The sequence below is a fragment of the Quercus lobata genome, chromosome 11 (assembly GCF_001633185.2).
Source record: "Quercus lobata isolate SW786 chromosome 11, ValleyOak3.0 Primary Assembly, whole genome shotgun sequence".
NCBI lineage: Eukaryota > Viridiplantae > Streptophyta > Magnoliopsida > Fagales > Fagaceae > Quercus > Quercus lobata.
The window spans coordinates 50873407-50893029 of NC_044914.1; the positions used below are offsets into that span (position 1 = coordinate 50873407).

Here is a 19623-nt window from a genome sequence, read left to right on the forward strand (position 1 = left end):
ATCATCAATTAGTTTATAAGATGTGGTCTTTGTTTTAAAACATATTGATCATAATTAATATTTTTTAAACAAGTTAAATGGATCAAAGATTTTTGTTAAAATAATAAGCATATCCGCAGAAGTAGCTTTAGCCCAAATTCCCATGTGCACAAGCACAATCCTTGTCCATGCAAATATTGAAGTGGAAAACATGATCATGTCATGATGCTCGGGTGACGACCAAATGAGAAGAACAAAACAAAATAAAAGGATAAAACAAAGAAAAATAATCTATAAATCTAGACATACAATATGCTTTAAAAAAAAAAAACAATAATTATTGGTCACATATTGTAATTGATGCATTATTAAAAAAATCATATTACTTCAAGCATAATTTATCATTTAAGCATCTTTATAAAAAATGCATAGTTTTAATAATTGAATCGGACCGAATTGGCCGGTTCCACCCTAATTTAGTCCAATAAAAAACCTTAAATTAATATAATTAAAATTAAAATAAAATAAAACCTATCAAAACTGATTAAGAATAAATAAAAATTATAAGAACCAAGATTTTTTCTAATTTATTGATCGTTTCAGTTTTTAAAACCAAAAACGTGCGTGCATACAAGTAACATTGCTAAAAAAAAAAAAAAAAAAGAAAGAAAGAAAAGCGTATCATAATGCACAGCCCAGACAGAAGTGCTCTGATTGTGATTGCCACGTGGAATAACCCTTTGGATAGGGTTGAGTTTCTGAATTTGGGCACGCTTGACCTTTCCCACACTCACAGGATTTAATTTTCATGGAACCTAAGATTCAACCACAATAGCATTAGCAGAGGGTTTTGTCTTCTTTGGTTCTTTTCCACCAAAAAGCATGAGAATATGAGATAGAGAGCATCCCCATGCTTCTAGTACATGCTACCCACTCCAAGCCAAACAACTTTGAACATCCTTTTCTTTTTCCAAATATATATATAGTACATCATACATTTTTTTACACTATAATTGTTTTGTGTTATTATTGTTCCTAGTTGAAATATTGAATAATATTTTGAACCTCAAATTATTTTCCTCTAAAAAAAATAAAGGAATTAAGAAAAAGTTTGTGTTTTTTAAAGTACTACATTTTTTTTTTTTTGTAAGATACAAATGAATTTTTTTATGGTTATCTAAATAAGTGGGTAAAAACCAAAGTTGTTGTTCCACTAACAATTTGCTGCGTAGCCTCTTTAGTGTTTTCAAAATATTTGAGATTCAAAAAAAAAAAAAAAATGGCCGCATGGAATGATCCATATTTTTTTAGTTGCGATATTCTGCTAATCTGAAAGTTCAAACTCTTTTTCTTCTAAGCCTTCAAACACTTTACATGTGAGAAAGTGTTAATTAGACTACAAGATTGTAAACAAATCCTGGTAGAACATACAAAAGAAACATTTCAATTCTCTTTTAATTGTCCCACATGAGTGGAAATCTCATAAGCGGACAAAAGCAATCCAAAATTTCATCAAATTTAATGCAAAGCCAGACAGACCATATTGTGCTGATAGGACATCCACGTTTACTTGCCTACACAATAATGGTTTAGTTTGCCAATTAAGTTCTTCAAAGTTGTGTCTTTGATTTTCTTGGTGAATTAATGGTGATATACTTTCATAGTTACCAAACATGGATTAAGTACATATGGATCCATTTGAGGAGTTTAAATGGCCAAGTCACAGTTCTAAAGGTCCAATGTTTAAGCCAATATAATATGAATAACCATTGTGTAAAAATAAATGGCTGAAGTTATAATTGAAATGATTTTTATGTGATTTACTTTTCAATACTTTTTAAACGGTTTAAAAGTTAAAAACTGGTCTTTGACTACATTAAACTAAGCCAAAATAAATTATCAGTACCAGTCTATCAGCCACAAGATGCATTTTAGTACTATCAATAACTTTTGCCATGTGTATAAAGGCATGCAATTAGGACACTTTTGGAAAAATCGAGCCCATTTGATTATGCTTAAATAACTTGATTGGTAGTTACAGTTATGCTTTAATTTGTTGGTAATCAAGTCAAAAAGAAGCAAATGACCAATCAGACATTATAGGTTTTTGTTGGTATGAGAACCCTCTGAGACATGTTTGCTTTACATTTGGTATTTTGGTTTGACACACAGACCCTTCTCTTGCTCCATCTTTCTTGGACCAAGCCAAGAAAAAGATAAAAAGAGTTGCAATTTTTTTAAATAAGCACACTTGGATAAAGGTGACACATATCACTTCTTGTTGGGGGCAAGAAACAAAGAAAAAGCCCGCCAACAAAATTATATGCAAATATGCAACTGCCTTCCATGTCATTTGCCAACATAATTAGTGAACAAACATCTCTTTTTTTCTTTTTCTTTTTTTTTTTTATTTTTTTTTTTTATTATTATAGATATGATAGAGTTTTAATCTATGATATTTGCTTTATGATGATTGTTTTTTTATCATCAGACAAAAACATTAATTAATTTTTTTTATGTAAGTGGGATTCGAACTTCAAATTTCTTATTCGATGACAAGAAATCTTATTAGTTAAGCTAATTGAAACCTACAATTAGTGAATGTCTTAAGCATTACCACTTTTCAGGCCACTTTTCAGGCAAGGGAACTTAAGTAATTATGTGATGGACGAATATCATGGCCAGCCTTTGAGACAAACATGACTGCATTGCAATAAGGTAAGGTTATAATATATGGCTGCCTCTAGATCTTTGAGTGAGTGGCCCAAGGATAAGTGTCCAAGAGTATAATTGCTGCTGCTAATTGCGACCTATTAAAAAAGAACAAAAAAACATGGATCCCTTCAAAAAATAACTACATTGTCAACTTGTAAAGAAACTCACAATTTACACTTTTATTATAGTGTTGGCTCAGAGAGATCCCAACACTCAAATTCATCAGTTTTCAAATAATTGACTGTATTATTAATTTATTATATGAGAATTCAATTCAAATTAATTAAAAAAATACCGCAATTCCTAGCTCCTTCCCTTTTATTAACTATTAAGAACTATGTCTTAGCAATAAAGGCATAGGCATTAGGCAATATGACTATGAGTCTATGATAGCTTTTGAAATAATTTGTATATTGAAGTAGATGCTTCTAAAATGATCTATTTTCCTGTCACATTGGCAAATCGCTGCCCCTCTTTTGCCTGGATTCTGAAACCATTCTAAAGGTTCCTGCTTGAATAACAACATTTTAGGGATCAACCCTTTGGTTAATTCAGGATTGGACGTTAATCTTTCTTCTAAATTGACCAAAATTTGATATTTGTTATTACTATACCATCAATTTTCCACATAGAAATAGGTGCATTGGACTAGGTCAATGACGAGCCTTGTGTTTAAATTTGCAAATTTGGCATTATGTAGGGCTTAATAAGTATCTCATGTATCCAGCAAATGTCCGGCAAATATGACATCTTTCTCACATGAGGACCCTATACAATTGAGAAGCTCACATAGTATGAGATATATGATACATATAAATAAGTTACCTTCTCAGGGAGGATGTTACAACTTGCAACAACAAAGGATAAAACTTAAAAATTTAACTAGATCTGTAGCTGTTTCCTCATCAACAAGTAACTTACATAAAAATTTAAAAATTCATTTGAAAATTTTGCACAATCACTTTACTTCCACACTAATGCATATCATTATATCATGCTCTGGCAACAGGCTAGCGGAAGAATGATAATGGTCATTACCATCCAACCTACATTGGTAAATTTTGGAGAATCAAATTTTCCACATTTCAGTCAAGGGCATTAACTCCATTTGATAGATGGGTTGTACAATTAGACAACATCATCAAAACATAGTTCATTAATCTAGGCAATCAACTTAGTCGGGCAACGCAGTTCCTCTCTCAAGATTGTTCTTGATCTCCAGCGTGTATCTACCAAAGGCTCGTTCAATCTTCTTGTTGAAATGCTCATTACGGTCATTGATTGAGTCAATATCCTTCTCTTCATGGAATTTCCTCCTCCTGCTAAATGACTTGCGCTTCTCGTCCCGATCTTTGAGTTCCTTCACCATCCTATCAATCTTTTCCTCTGAGGTCTTTGGTGCCTGTGGAGAAAAAAGAAATCTCATAAGTTAAGGCCCCTGATATAAACCAGATACACCACAGGAAGCATGCATTTCTTCAATGGTACTGTACCTTCCCATACTGGAGACTTGAAGCATCACGGTAGAACTCAGGATCGGCTTCTTTCATTCTGTTATATTCTTCTAAGTCAACCTCAACATTCTTTGTCCGCTTTTTGTACGCATCATACAAAGTTTTCTGATTGAAAACTGTTAAAGAAGATAAATGTTAGTAAAACTTAATTTAGGTATTGTAGAGAAGAAAAATGTAGATTAAGATGGATGATTTTGAAATCATTATACTACAACAAAATAAAAGCTGTCTAAACATTCATGTCCTCATCTGATATCATACAGTTGTAGAAATATATTTCCAATGAATTTTCAATTTGCTTAAAGCCCCAAGCATATGAGCAGCAGAACTGGAATTATTTCCTAAATCTATGGCCTAGACATGGTGCATCCATTGTCTCTACTTCACTAGTGAAGTATTCTCATACATGTAATATTGCTAAAGCCCATTTTAAGTATAAAGCACAAATGGTGAGCAGATGAAACTTGATCATAACACACATTTATTATTTATGTTCACAGCTTGTTATATGTTCCAAGATACAGACATGCATGAGATCAATAAAGGAAAATGAAATTTGTGCATGTCAGTATGAACATGGCATAATTTAAAAGCGTAATCAACATGATGATAATGAAATAAATTATTAAGAACATACGTAAACATACCATCCCAACCATATGGAGCAGGATCCTTCTCCCATTTCTTATATTTTCCCTCTGCTGACTCTTGTGTATCTAGCATATAAGCCTTTGTCATATCCAAACCATTTGCATCTAAAAGTTTGCCAATTTTTTTCTTCCTATCGTCAAGCCATTTTTGTTTAGAAATGCCCCTTGACTCAGTGGGAGCTTCCATTCTTTTCTTTTCAGCAGCTATTTCTTTTTGATTGTCACCTTTGGCCTTCATCTGCAATCATATGGCCATAAGCCAATTAGTTTTATAGATTATTACTAAATTTGACAGGATAGAATTAATTTTTTGCAAATCAATGAATTTCAGAACATGACGCTTGTTTACTTAAGTTAAAGATACACTCACCATCATATTTCTCAACTCCCACAATTTCTTCTTTCTCCCAGTGAGATTTGTGACATCTACACTCTCCACAACAGGATATTCTCTATCACCATCAGCATGATCATCAGAATCTTGTCTGTCATCATGTAAATCTTCATCCTGCTCTTGAGCACCAGAACTGGACTGACTAATCCTACCACCAGCTTGCACTAGTGCTGACAGAAGTAAATAAAGTGGTAAGTATGGAAAATGGAATTAAAGGAAACATAATAGTGTAACAGAACATTATGGTGAAAAGTAAAAGTGTAGAATTTTCCATGACATGTACAAAACCATTTATCATAAAGTAACCTACTGTGCATATTTGAAAGAATAAGAGAACGTTTTAGGCTAAGCAGGCAGAGCTCTAGATAAAAATAAAATAAAAACATAGGCATACCAACAAAATAGATACCAAATGTAAGTCCCTAATCAGCTTTGCATAAAGATAAGAATTCAAATACTTCCAATGACCCAAAGCATAGCTCCCATAAGGACCAGATCATGATGAAAACAACTTCCATGTACAAGTGTTACAGCATCAAGTGCAGCCCTTAAAGATCATAGAGAAGTAAATGTCTAATTTTAAAAAAAAAATCTTAGACAGTGAATTCCAAGTAACTGTTGAACCCTATGGCAAACTTCAAAATCTAAACAATAATAATAAACAAAGGCAGCCCTTAAAAGTTAAAACTCTTAACGAAGCTGAGGTTTGTTTAGGGGAATTCCATAAACCTAGATACAAATATGATAAGAGGTTTTAACTAGAATACAAACAAGATAAGAGGATGCCCCAATATTTAAGCTAATACCAAACGCAGTTACTTCAATTGATGCAAAAGGCAACAGACATAAAGAGAAGACAGACAACCTGGTCCCCTTTGCTCCATCCGAGCCTTAGCTTCAGCGATGATCTGGAAACAATATTCGCTGCATTCATGGTAAGGATTTGATGCATTTCTGCAATCTGGGTGTACTCCTCTTTCATCAGTCATTTTTTCACCCTATGTTCACCTCTTACTATATATCACTTCAGTTACCTGAATAATACAACCCAATAATTAAACCTTTATTTCTCATTCCAATAATCAAACCCACTACATAAAAAAAATATTTCCTAAAGCAATTAAGCAAATAAAACCCAAAGCCCCCTATTTTCACATTTTTATATTGAAATTTGAAAACAAAGCAAGGTTCTAGTACTTAGTTTTGTTTCTTCTAATTCATCCTGGAATTGCAAAGGGAGTTCCAAACTTCCAATCACTATACATACATACATACATACTGATTAAGATCCCTAGAGTTCTTTGGGCAAGTCCACCATGGAGTTTCTAAAATCCTATACATCAATTTCAAAATGAGTGCATTGAATTTTGCTATGATATTCTCTGATAAATAACTAATCTTATTCCGAATGAACTACCTAGCAAACATACAAAGTATTGTATCCAAAGAATAACAATAAAATCATATTGAATTAGCGAACTCAGTGAGACAGTGATAGTACCACTGTCACTTAGAGTTAGAGGCTTAAAGCCAAGACAAATGAACATTCACAAAGTAATCTAAGAAAAGAAAAAAACCCTATTTTTTTTGTAAAATTCCACACCCTAAAAACTCAAAAGTACAGGAATTCCACTCCCGCCACAATAGCCATGTCATCAATAATTTAAATAGATAGTAGGTGCCGAATTGGTGATAGTCAACATTTGTTTAAATTTATTTCTTTTGGATAATGCAGGGAACCTTACTAAAGAAGAGGACCTTTGGACTCGCCTCTAACCAATAAAATCTATGGGAAACTGACCCACCTGCTAAAACCAATTTCCAGGTAATCCAGGGGCATTTGCCCTTGATGGGCTAAGCAGTTTATGCTCATGCCCAGGGGCAAACGTTTTTTTAAATGTTGATGACATCAAAAAACACAGGGTAAAACTTAGACACATAACCTTAGGTGCAGTACATTAGGTTCCCTAATTGAATTCTAATACTTGGGTGAATTGACCAATAAGATAAGAATAGTTTTATCCTTTTCCAAGAATAATTACAGGCAACATAAATTACAACATGGTTATTCCAAAGTTTACAACAACTAAAGCACTTTAGGCCATATATAGCGGTGAGCTTGGTATGACCTGGTTAGGGGAAGAATTTCACACCGAACCGAGCCCTCAGTTTATGCTGAAACTGACCCAATACCAATATGTATTTAAACAACAATTGTGGGAGCTGGGTGCAGTCGGTTTGGGCATGAGCTAAAAGTTTTTAGCCAAAGATTAAAAAAAATCTAAATGAAGAATCTAATACAAAATACAAAACAAAAAGCATTGAATTTCCATAAAAATTTGCAAGAAGCTTTCAATTTACAAAGATTAGGTCAGAAACCCAAAACAAAAACGAAAAAAACAAAAACAATAATATATGAGAGAGAAAAATCTCAACCATTCCCACAAGCACACCAATACACCATATTGTTGAATTCATCACAGTGGAGTGTCAAAAAGTAAAAAAAATTGGTGCCAATCAATCAAAACCCTAAACTTCAAGCTCGTAATTCCTATCTTTTCCTACGCCCTACGATTTCTCAGCAACCAAACAGATCATATATCACACGAATTGTCTCTACTTCTACAAGCAAAATCAGATTTTTCCAGAGAATCAAGTCCCTAAAAACAAAACCCAACTAAAAAAAAATCGAATTTTTCACACAATTAATTGCTACAACTCAAATTCAACACTATATAAAAAAATTTCAATTACCGGTTTGAAATTGGACTGGTTGAAACGAAGAATCGGAATCTGATTCGCTGCGAAAAGAGAGCTGAGGCTTCGAAGCTATACGATTTGGTGAAGAAAGCTAGAGAGAGATTGAAATCTTAGGGTTTTATGGTGAGAGCCTAAAACTACGTCGTTTTGGTTTACCAAAGCTAATCTGGAAAGAGCAAACGCAGAGAGAGAGATGAGTTTTTGAGGATAAGAAGATGAATGGGAACTGTGGGCCGGGTTAGCCATCAAGCCCAGAGAGACAACCGAAGAGGCTCTGGGTCACCCTATTTGTAAGGCCCGTGGTTTTTCAATTCTGTCAGCCGACAATGCGGTGATGCACAGTGCACACACACACTAGATAACAAAAGCCCATGGCAGCCCGAAGATAAGCAAAGAAAAAAAAAGTCAAAAAACTTTAAATAAGCAAAGAACTAAAATCTGTGTAATATGCATGATGCATTAATTATAAATTTAATATTTATCAATTTATAGATTTACTAGTATTTGATTATAAATTTATCTAATTTAAAAATATTAGTTATTATAGTATTATGAGTTAGCAATGTGGGCAAGTCTCCAATTTTATTTTGTTAAATTTGTGTGACATTTTTATTATATTATGTATTTGTTTTTGTCTCTTTATCTATGTTACTTATCCACTGTGCCAAACACACATATTACAGATGCACAAATTACAAACATAATAAAGCATACAGAGTGGACAGAGAAAAATCAAATCAAAATAAATGTTAGGTTTTAAAGTTGAAGGAGAGAAAAAATACGTGATGGAGGTTGGTGTCGAAGGCGTGTGTGAACTCTCTCTCTCTCTCTCTTTGTAACCATGGTGTGGGAAAATTGGGCTTTTAATTTTTTTGGGTTGGGCTTTTATGGAGGGGGCTAAAGTTTTGGAAGAGAGGGCCCAATCCTAAAAAAATTAAAATATACTTAATAAAAAAAATTGGGCCTTCTTCTCAAAAAAAAAAAAAAAAAAAAAAAAAAAAAAAAGGGTCTCCACACTTGTCAAATATAATGGAACCAAGGCTTTCTTTTAAATGATACTTTCCAACAGATGCATGAATTAGAATGCACTCAAGAACAAACATTTACTATATGCATTGTGGTTCTTTGAAATGATCAAGCATTTCAAAAGTCACCAATAAAGGTCCTTTCTAGTATCAAGCTATTTGGAAATTTACCTTATAGGGCCACAAAACCAAGAAAATAATATTCACTTTACAAGCACAGTTCTTCGGATTGATTTTGTACCTGTTGCAGTATCCAAATTAGCACTTCACACAACAAGCTAAAATGATAAAAGAATATTTATGAATGAGATAAAAAAAAAAAATTCACATATCTACTGTTTAGATTTCACTGGGCATTGTAATCAATAAAACCATGATTGTACACCATCTTATTAAAATAGCACAGCCCAACAGGAAATTCACCGGATTTAAATTGCACCTAAGATCTTAATGAACAATTAACTTAAGCTATTCAGGTTAAAAAATAATGGGCATAGAAATATCCTCTCAATGATTTGAAACGACTACGACTACAATTCCTCAACTATAAAATCACAGCTTACATGTCATAGACCTCACTCAATGGCAATGCTCTACGCCTCTACCTGATGGCAAGCTTATTTTTTAGCATCAAAAGGGGCTAAAGCATTCTCATTGGCAATTGTAAATGGTATATATAGGGAAAATTAACATAAAGGCTCAAAAAGAGCCCAACAGCTAGACTTGTAAAATCTTACAATTGTAAATTTTTTTGCAATTGTGTTACAGTGTCATCCTAAATATAGGATGACACTGTAGCACTTTAGTAAAAATTAGAATATATTTTAATTGATAAAGTGGAAGAAAGATGGGGGAGAAGAAAGAGAGAGCGTTGTATTGGAATATATTATATCATTTTAGTGGGTAATATATATTGTTTTAATGAGTAGAATAGGAAAATAAAAGTTGAGATGTTGGGTATATTGTAAAATGGTATGGTATAATTGATAAAGTAGTTTTTTGGAAAAGTAAAATAGGATAGGATGACATTTTCCATTTTGAATGCTCTATTGTACACTAAAGTATCAACACATAGCTTTGAATCCTCTTAGGCTTTAGAGGACCATTTGTAGGTGCCATGGCAAGATGAAGTGCCTAGAAGAATGCTTTAGCCTAAGCAACTTTTGGGTTGCATCTTGGGATTTGTTTTGCCCACCCCTTGATAAGTTACCATTCCAATCAGGCAACACAACTAAAATACCATCCTTTACGAAGGGTTCATAATAGGGATTACAACAAGATGAGATGGAGTTAGGATTACAAATGACTCATTTCCGTCTTGTCCCAAAGAGCAGCCAAAACTCATGTAAAACGAGAGCATGGTAGGTGATCAAAGAGGGGCATAGGGTTGAGGCATTTTGTGACTAGGGTAGATTGTTGTTTAGGAGTAATGTTACTATTTGTGCTCTAACATTCTAGAGTGTAAATAGATTGAAAATATTTAATTTATTGGTAAGTTACACACGTGAACATAGATCTTGAGTCTCTCAACCCTTAAATGAGCGGGCTCATGCTATAGTTTATTGGCTAAAGGATTGAAAATATGCTCTTCTCATGCTCATATGATCTAGGCAAGGTTGCGATCCTTGACCTTGTCTCTAAAGCTTGAATTCTTGATGTTGAGATTTATGAAGAGGAAATATGAAGTGAAATCACAAAAAAGTAGTTGAAGGAATTGACTTTTACTTGATTAAAAAAAAAGGTTCCTATTCAATTGAAACCTTTTATTGAAGGAGTTTTATGACTAAATTGGATTTTGGAGCTGACTAGCATGATTTTATCAAGTGGGTTAGTAAGTTCTCATTTGGTAGGGCATTGTGCCTCTAGAAACTGCACATAAATATTTTTTAAAGATCAGGATATTCCATTTACTCTCAACCAAGGTTTATGGCATTAATTTTAGGCAGTGTCATTGGTGTGATTTGATGTATATCCTAATCAGCTTTAATGCTATTCTAAAGTTGACATCGTTAGTTCATGTTATTTTGTGTTTCATTAACTTGTTCCCAACTTAAAGAGTGGATTAAAGAATCACCAATAAAAAAATAGAGAGAGAGAGAGCCCTTTTTTTTTTTGGGGGAGAAAGATGTACATAACTTTGAGTACTAGTTTCCTAGGGGGTGACAAATTAAATCCAAACCCATTTGCCTCTCTAAACCCACTCACTCTAATTGAACCCAAATCCACCCAATTATTAGTTGGGTTAAATGGGCTTCAACCAATTAAACCCAGTGATTATTGGGTTTTAACTAAAAATCTATTGAAACCCATTAAACCCAAAAATAATACATCCAAATTCAACCTAGCCCTTCCCATGAAAAAAAAAAAAAAAAAAAAAAAAAAAAAACCTAGCTCTCAGACATTTCAGTGTTTCATAAGAGATTTCATTTTCCCTCATTTTCTCGGCCTCCAATCACGTTTTAGTTGGAAACCCAACAGCTTCAGCAGCTTCAAAGTTTAAGAGATTCCTCAAATTTTCGTCATTTTTCTCAGATCTTTGTCTCCTCAGAAAGCCCACCTGGTAATTTTCAAATTTCAGCCTTTTTTCTTTCTTTCTATTCACCACTTTGCATTGTTTGGTCTCTGAGAAAGTAAGAGAAAAGAAAGGAAAAATGAAAATTTGAAACTTTAACAATAAAATGGAAGGTGAATTTTTATTATTATTATTATTTTTTTTTTTCTAGGTTAGTTTCTATCTTCCTTACGTTTACATAGCAACCAAATGGAGCATTGAATAGAAATAATAGAGGATTTTTTCCGCCCAAGTTACTGAAAACTTTGGTTCATAAATATGTGATTTTTACATGAAAGTTTGAGCTTTTCTGTAATTTGTGATCAGTGGCCAATGTATTGGTATTGAACCAATTAGCAAATTCTCATCCAAGAGCATTGCAATCTTTCATCAAAGTATATACTTGCCATTAGAAAATAGTATAATCTTTCATGGTGGCATGGATTTTTATTGAGAGTTTTAAGTCATGAAACTCCACATATTAATGAAGCAAGTACAACCTTCTTGCTGGCACTTTTTTTCTTGAGACTCTCATTCTTAAAACTTTCTCCAACTCTTTAGGTTTGCCCATTTTTGCAAAGTTACTTATCTTTCTCAACATTGATTTCAATCAACCTTTTTATCTGGAAATTTATTGTATGAGATTGGTTGTCTATAATCTATATAGCACAAGTCCTACTACTTTGTTGTGCCTAGGGCCCTAAAGAAACATAGATTGTCAAAGATTTGGAAAGTTAAATTGGTCCTAGTCTGAAAGGAAGGAAATTTTCGTAAAGGCATCACATGCAGGGGACACCCATCATTCATTTTACACAATTTGTCTCTGACTTTATGCTAATCTCAATTGGGTCAAGGGTTTTCATTAAATATGATATATAATATCACTGCCAATTAGAGGCCAAATCGTGTGGACTCATTTCATGTTGTTTTTATTTCAAAGATACTCAATTGTGTACTTTATATCAAAAGTCTACTTGTGTTAAAGAGTTTGATAAGATATATAAACTGCTCTTTGCAAATTTAACTGATAGGTGGTTTGTCTTTAAAGTTTAATTGACATGTTGTTTGGCATTTTCTGTTTAACCTACAATTATTTATTTGTAAGATTAAGAACTTGTAAGTTGTAACACAGCACAAACAACATTGTTTAACCTATAATTCTTTATGCCACATTATTTGAGTGGTTAGGTTTTAGAATGGTTCAAAATGCTGAGTTTTTTTTTTTTTTTTAATTATTTATTTATTGTTGTTGGTTTTGTTTTCTTTTACATTTTAGATATGGATTCAATGAATGAAGAAAATGATGAGTATGGTGATATTGTTTCAAGTGCTCCAAAAAGAATGAGATGTAGGACTTCTTCTGTATGGTCGGATTTTGAAATAATGCTATCATTTAAGACAGTCAGAGCATATGGAGAAAAAAACGATCTTATAACGTAAGATTTAGATCTTTTAGATTTTCTAGAATACTCAACCAATAGATTTCTTTAAATTTTAATCACTCTTTTATAATTAAGTGTTTAGATTTTGCCATGTCAATATTTCACTAATAATATTCTTAAAATAATAAAATAATATTACAAATAAAACATTATAAAGGGCAATCAAGCCCAAAGAGGGGAAGGGAAGCACTAGTAACAGTACCAAAATAATAAAAATTGCAATCAAGCCCAAACTCACTTTCAAGTTTTAACGAAGCCTAGGGATATAGATGGCCTTATTATAAGTTATAACAAAGCTTTGAGCTCAAATTCCAGCCCAACCAAAATAATATAACATTGCAATCAAGCCCAAACTCACTTTTCTAACCAAGCCCCAGGGATAAACCCCTAGCTTATTTGCCAAATAAATAAACGTCAAACAAACAAATTTTTTTTTTGAATGGAGTGAGTTCAAACTCCATTCATTTACAGCTGAGAAGAGAGAGCGGATGAGGGTGACAGAGAGGCAAGCAATGGTGTCATCAACGTTTATCCCATGCTGCCTTAATTTCCTTCCAAAAATCTCTTGCAAACAAAACTAAAAACGGTACAAGAAGTGCGAAGAAAAATGCGAAGTAAAATAAGGTCTTAATAGGTTCATGATTTGGCCGCACAGCAATGACCGAAGCACTGTAGGTGGCTCCCATAAAAAATAGGGCAACCCGCACCAATACTTTAAATTTTCCTGATGCTTCGACCAGAGATCCAATCATGCAACTCGAAGCAGAAAACGCTGCAGTGTTGCAGGCTATATAAACGATATAGGATAACCCATTATCAGCCAAAATGGACTTTCCAGGTTTATGTGTTTCCATATACTTCCCATAGGTATCGATAGCAGCACCAGCAGCAAGGGGAGAAGGAGCAGGATCTTGGGGTGGGTTTTCTTGCCAAACCCCACCAGGAGGGTTGACTCCTGCTTGGAAGGTCACGGAAGCAATCAAAGTAGCCACAACTAAAAGAGTATCTATTTTATGCTCACTTAGGCTGTCCCCTCGAGCTCGAGCATTTTTTGAATCAGCATCAGCATCAGACCTTAGAGAATTAACAGGTAGGATATGCTCGGATTGGTTGGGCTGGTCTTGTGCCATTGCGAAAAAAGTGCACTATTAATTGCTACAAAAGCTATGACAATTAACAACTACGTGAGGGTGATCGATGTTGTATGCACTTTTGGTTCTGGCGTGTAGGGAGATCGATGAGGCTATAAATAATGATTTGCAAGGCTGCATGCTCCCTTTGAAGCTTTGAATAGGTGGGACCTTTGTAATTAATAAGATGTCACTAGGCAACTGCCAAGAAAGCAATGGATAGGACGCAAGATAGGACCTTTGAAAATTTCTACATGCATGGCAACGAGGAAAAGTAATAGCAATATAGTAATTGGTTTGAAAATTAGTCATGAGGATCACAGTTCTACTTCTACCAACCATAACATGGTAGCTAGGCTGATACCATGTATCTATCTTCTTTGAACATCAATGTAAATTTTCTTCTTTTATTTAATATATTACTGTTAATTATATCAGCTTTTTATATCTATCACTTAACAGTAGTATATATTATTTTGACACAATATATACAAAAAAGTTAGAGATTATTATTTTTATTTTCATTCTCACTCAAAACATTGGTTGTATATACGTTATGAACATTGATTATATCCTTTTTTTTTTTTTTTGGTTATTTTATACCATTTCAAGAAGTTGGATAATGGTTACACAGTAGTGTAAATTAAAAAAATTAAGATAAAAAAATTATAGACAACCAGGTGTAAAATTGGTAGACTCTTTATTTAATCCACTGAATATTAAGTAGGAACATTTATGCATGCAGTTTGTACATTCTAGAAGCTTTCCAAAAGGATTTACATTACAACTATAATGTTCCTATATGCCAATCAATACATGCTCAAAACTACCAAAACCATATGCATTGTGTAGAACTTTTTTTTTTTTAAATTTTTTTTTTAATTTTAATTTTTTTGTTATTGAGGTTGTAGTTTTCCAAACGTGATGTAGGAGTCAAATTGAGATCTCTTGTTTCCATGAAGGAATTGGTGTTTGTGAACAAGTTATGGTGAGTCAACTTTGAACAACTTTCTTTATTCTTTTTTCATTAGGTTTTTATTTTTTTATTTTATTTATTTATTTATTTTTTATAATTTCTTCCACTCTTCAAATCAGTCATGCCTACTTTTCAAAAATTGAATAAAGTATTTATTTGGAGGACTTTCCATGTTCTTTATTTTGAAGATATACAATAACAAAATTTTATTATTTTGACTACTGTATAGGAAAACCATTGAGAATGATTTGAATGAATATTACTCGGTTGCTCTTCGGAATTTGGAGTTCGTTTAGGTACATTGCAGTTTTTGATAGATTATTTGCATAGTATTTATCAAAAGATATTGTTTTTAGTAAATTATTATGGTATTAGAGTAGGAAATCTTAAGTTAAATGTTAGAATTATTATGATTAAATAATTAAATTCATCATTTCTTAATAATTTAAAATCTTGAAAGAATTAGTAATTTATCATGGTATTATAACAAGAGATTTTAAGTTTAATTCATGTCTCCGTAACTTAAGTTCTTGGGAAAATCAATAAAGTAAAAACAAAAAACATTTTGCCTTTACCTAGATACACTTGAGGAGTCAATGAAAAAAATCTAGGTTAACATTCATATCAGCTCATGCAAAATTTTCAATTTATTTTAGCACAAAAACCTATTTTTTCAATTTTACATAACAATTTATAAAAAAAAAAAACTTATTCGGGGTAATAACACTTTATTACCCTAAACTATACCCCAAATTATACTTTGCACCCTAAACTTTCAGAACGCACAATTAACACCCTAAAATATAACTCATGTTACACTTTGTACCTTGCTATCAGTTCTATCGTTATCTTGGATCGAAAATCAAAGTTTATGGAACAAAGTGTAATTGAAGGTATAGTTTAAGGTGGTGAGGTGCAATTTCTCATTTGTTTTTAAAGAATTGACATGATTGGCAATTGAGTTTTTTCACATGATGAAGTTGTCCAAAAATAATGGCATAATTGACGTGCAGGGTGCAAAGTGTAACCAAGGTTATATTTTAGGGTGCAAATCATACATTCTGAAAGTTTTGTTTGCAAAGTGTAATTTCAGATTTAGTTTAGGGTTGTAAAGTGTAATTTTTTTTTATTTTATCTATATCATATCATATTATATATAATAAAAGTTGGGTTTAAACGCCATGGTTATGCCACATGGCTTCACCAAATTGTAGAAATTTTATTAAATTTTTAGATTTTTAAAAAACTAAAAATGAATAGTATACTATTAGAACTCTAATTCATTCTTATCATTAAATAGTTTATCTCTTTAAAAAAAATAAAGAAATAAAAATTTGCTTTTTGGCCACTGCTTAGAGAATTAGACACACACTAAAATTGGTAAGCGTAAAAAAAAAGAAACATAGGTTCTTTCTTTTTTATTTGCTTTCATATGTGCCTGAGATTTTCATTCTATCTTATTCTTTTGTTATGTTTAGAATTGATTTTCTTTTGAGTATTTGGATTAATCTCTATATTTTGATAGTGTTTTTGTGGGTTTGGTTTTTGGGTTGAAATTTCTAATAATTATTTTATATTATATATGGCAGATGAAGCATCTCTATTTTTTGGAGAAAAATCGAAGCTACAACCAAGGAGTGGTAAATTTTTATTTGGTATATTATATATGAATTTTTTGAATTTGAAGTGTTTTGTTTGGTTTTGAAGTAGAATTTGGGGATTCTGTAAAATGTGGAAGCTTTAAGTCTTGGGGTTTTTGGTATTTGCGTCTCAGTAGGTTGATCTTAATTCTTTACCTTATATGATTTTGCTTTATTGAGAATTTTTATTTGGGTTCATGTGATTTTTTGTTTTCTTAATTAAAGCTATGATTTTTGGTTGATTAATTATTTGTTTGGATTAATTTCAATTAATTATTTGTTAGGTTGATCTTAATTCTTTGCCTTATATGTTTTTGCTTTATTGAGAATTTTTATTTGGGTTCATGTGATTTTTTGTTTTCTTAATTAAAGCTATGATTTTTGGTTGATTAATTATTTGTTAGGTTGATCTTAATTCTTTACCTTATATGTTTTTGCTTTATTGAGAATTTTTATTTGGGTTCATGTGATTTTTTGTTTTCTCAATTAAAGCTATGATTTTTGGTTGATTAGTTATTTGTTTGGATTAATTTCAATTAATTATTTGTTTGGATTCAATGTAAAAGATAATGAAATTAGGTGTTATAATTTTGATAATGTTCCATGTTTTGAATTTTTTATATTGTTATTACTATGACTAAGTAAGATTTGTTTATATCTTCGTAGTTTATATTAGTTTTGAGTGTGTGTATATATATATATATATATATATATAACTTTTGGGAATTTTTCTTTATTAATTTAAGAAATGTAAATTATTTTGTAAGTTTCAATAACTATGCACCTGCAGTGAGATGTTGACAATATAAGCATATATATATATATATATATATATATATGGTATTAACATTTTATAAAAATCTCTCTTATAACCCAATAACATTCTATGTTAGACAACACTTCTAAATCTAAACTATAGAAAAATATAGAAGTTAAATATTTCTTCCCATTGTATTTTATTTAATTATGACAGATCTATATTTTTTTTAATGCTAACTAGCAAAATGTCTATAATATGCATATTATTGACCCAATTTTCTATTTCTAAATTTATTAGATTTTATTATATAAATAACTTTTCCGTGCATCGCACGGGTTAACGACTAGTTTATTCTAAATTTATTAAAATATCCATTTTTCTTTTTTTTTTTTAGTTAAGTTGTAAAAAATCATTAATATTCCCCTATTGGATTTAAATTTTAATTATTTTGAAAGGATTATAAGGTTGGCTAGGTCTAGATTAGTCCACCATATTGTCTCATGTGAATAGTGGATTCCCTCTGTGAATCCCACGGATGAGACAATCCAAGAATTGAGTCGATCCATTTAGTACTTTCCCCAGATTTAGACATTATATATGGTGATAAGGATAAAATTGTATGGCATCATCATATGGTTTGGATTATTATTAACTTATTCTCCCACTTGACTGCTGATTGCTGACTGCTTAATTGTAAGAGCTCTCCCACTTGACTGCTGATTGCTGACTACTTAATTGTAAGAGCTCTTACAATTATTCTGTATGGTAACGTACGTGAGGAGGATATCCGAGTCAGCCGCCCAACACCTTGTAATTTTTTAAAATTTATGATATAATGATGTTTCGTCAAAAACCAGGATTTTGGACTAATTCAAAGTCTCAGATTCAGTCATTGTGGTTTTGGATGGATTATTGGCGTCCACCAAAAAAAAAGTAGAACTCAAGGTTGCTACATACCTAAATAAAAAAATTTAACGCCAAAAACATATACATTCAATCACAACCAACATTTCAAAATTACATTTTAAAAAAAAAAAAGGATAGTTAAAGTGATACATTAACCAAAAAAAAATGTAAAACTGAAGGTTGCTACATACCTAAATAAAAAAATAAAAAAAAATAAAAAATTTAATGCCAAAAACATATACAATGATGGTAAAAAAAAAAAAAAACTTTCTTAAAAAGAAAAAAAAAAATATGAAGAAGGGAAAAAAAAAGAAGTGAAGTAAGGAAGGAGAAGGAAATAGTAATTGATCATTTATATGTAACTATTTTTATTTCAATTCAAAATTTTTAAATAAAATGTAAACAAAGGCTATTAAAAGAGGTAAGGGAAGTCATACTGTTTAACTGCTTACGAATAATTTTGAATGCTTCTTTTGTAGCATAAGACAGTCTTGTCTTTGGATCACAATACCTACAACATGAAATGACAATTCATTAAGAAGTACAATGGTAGAGTATATGAAGGAACCATTTATTTCAAAATTACATTTTAAAATAAAGAAGAAGAAAAAAAAAAAAAAAGAGTTAATGTGATACATATAAGGAAAAAAAAAAGTAGAACTTAAAGAAAGTCTATCATAAACAAAAGAAAAGAAAACAAAGAGGAACTTGCAAAAGATAGAACCTGAAAATTTGTTGAAGCTCTGACAGTAAATGTCTTTAATCTGAAGAAAAAGAAAGGAGGATATAGAGCTAAACTAAATGTCTTCAATTTGAAGAAGAATGAGAGAGAGAAAGTGAGACAGAAACTGCAAAGCATACGTGAGTTTGTGGTTTTAAAATGTAGGAGTTTTAATTTATATATCTATCACCGGTAGTTGAAAACTTGTAAGTGGATATGATGAGGGTATCTTAGGTATAAAAAATATGGAATCCAAACAGGGGAAGCCCCTTAAATAGTAGTATAGATAATAGATGTCTTCTTTCTCCAAAAAAAAAAAAAAAAAACCCTATATACGTATCTTTGTTTGGCTAGAATTGGTGACAACCATATGGTTTATATAGATTATATAAAGTGACGTAGCTAATTTGGTATACGTTTAGCAGGTGGCATAGCCAATTTTGTAAAATTATTGTCATAC

General features: G+C 31.7%; 1 protein-coding gene across 1 annotated transcript; it reads right to left on the bottom strand.

The window, feature by feature from the left end:
• Positions 1–3463: 3463 nt before the first annotated feature.
• Positions 3464–8340, bottom strand: LOC115969322 (pre-mRNA-splicing factor syf2). Its single transcript, XM_031088947.1, has 6 exons — positions 8007–8340; positions 6118–6286; positions 5229–5422; positions 4856–5096; positions 4188–4324; positions 3464–4096 (listed from the first exon to the last, which is right to left on the bottom strand). The coding sequence occupies exons 2-6, from the start codon at positions 6239–6241 to the stop codon at positions 3869–3871; spliced, it is 924 nt and encodes a 307-aa protein (XP_030944807.1). The 5' UTR covers positions 6242–6286; positions 8007–8340; the 3' UTR covers positions 3464–3868.
• Positions 8341–19623: the final 11283 nt, after the last annotated feature.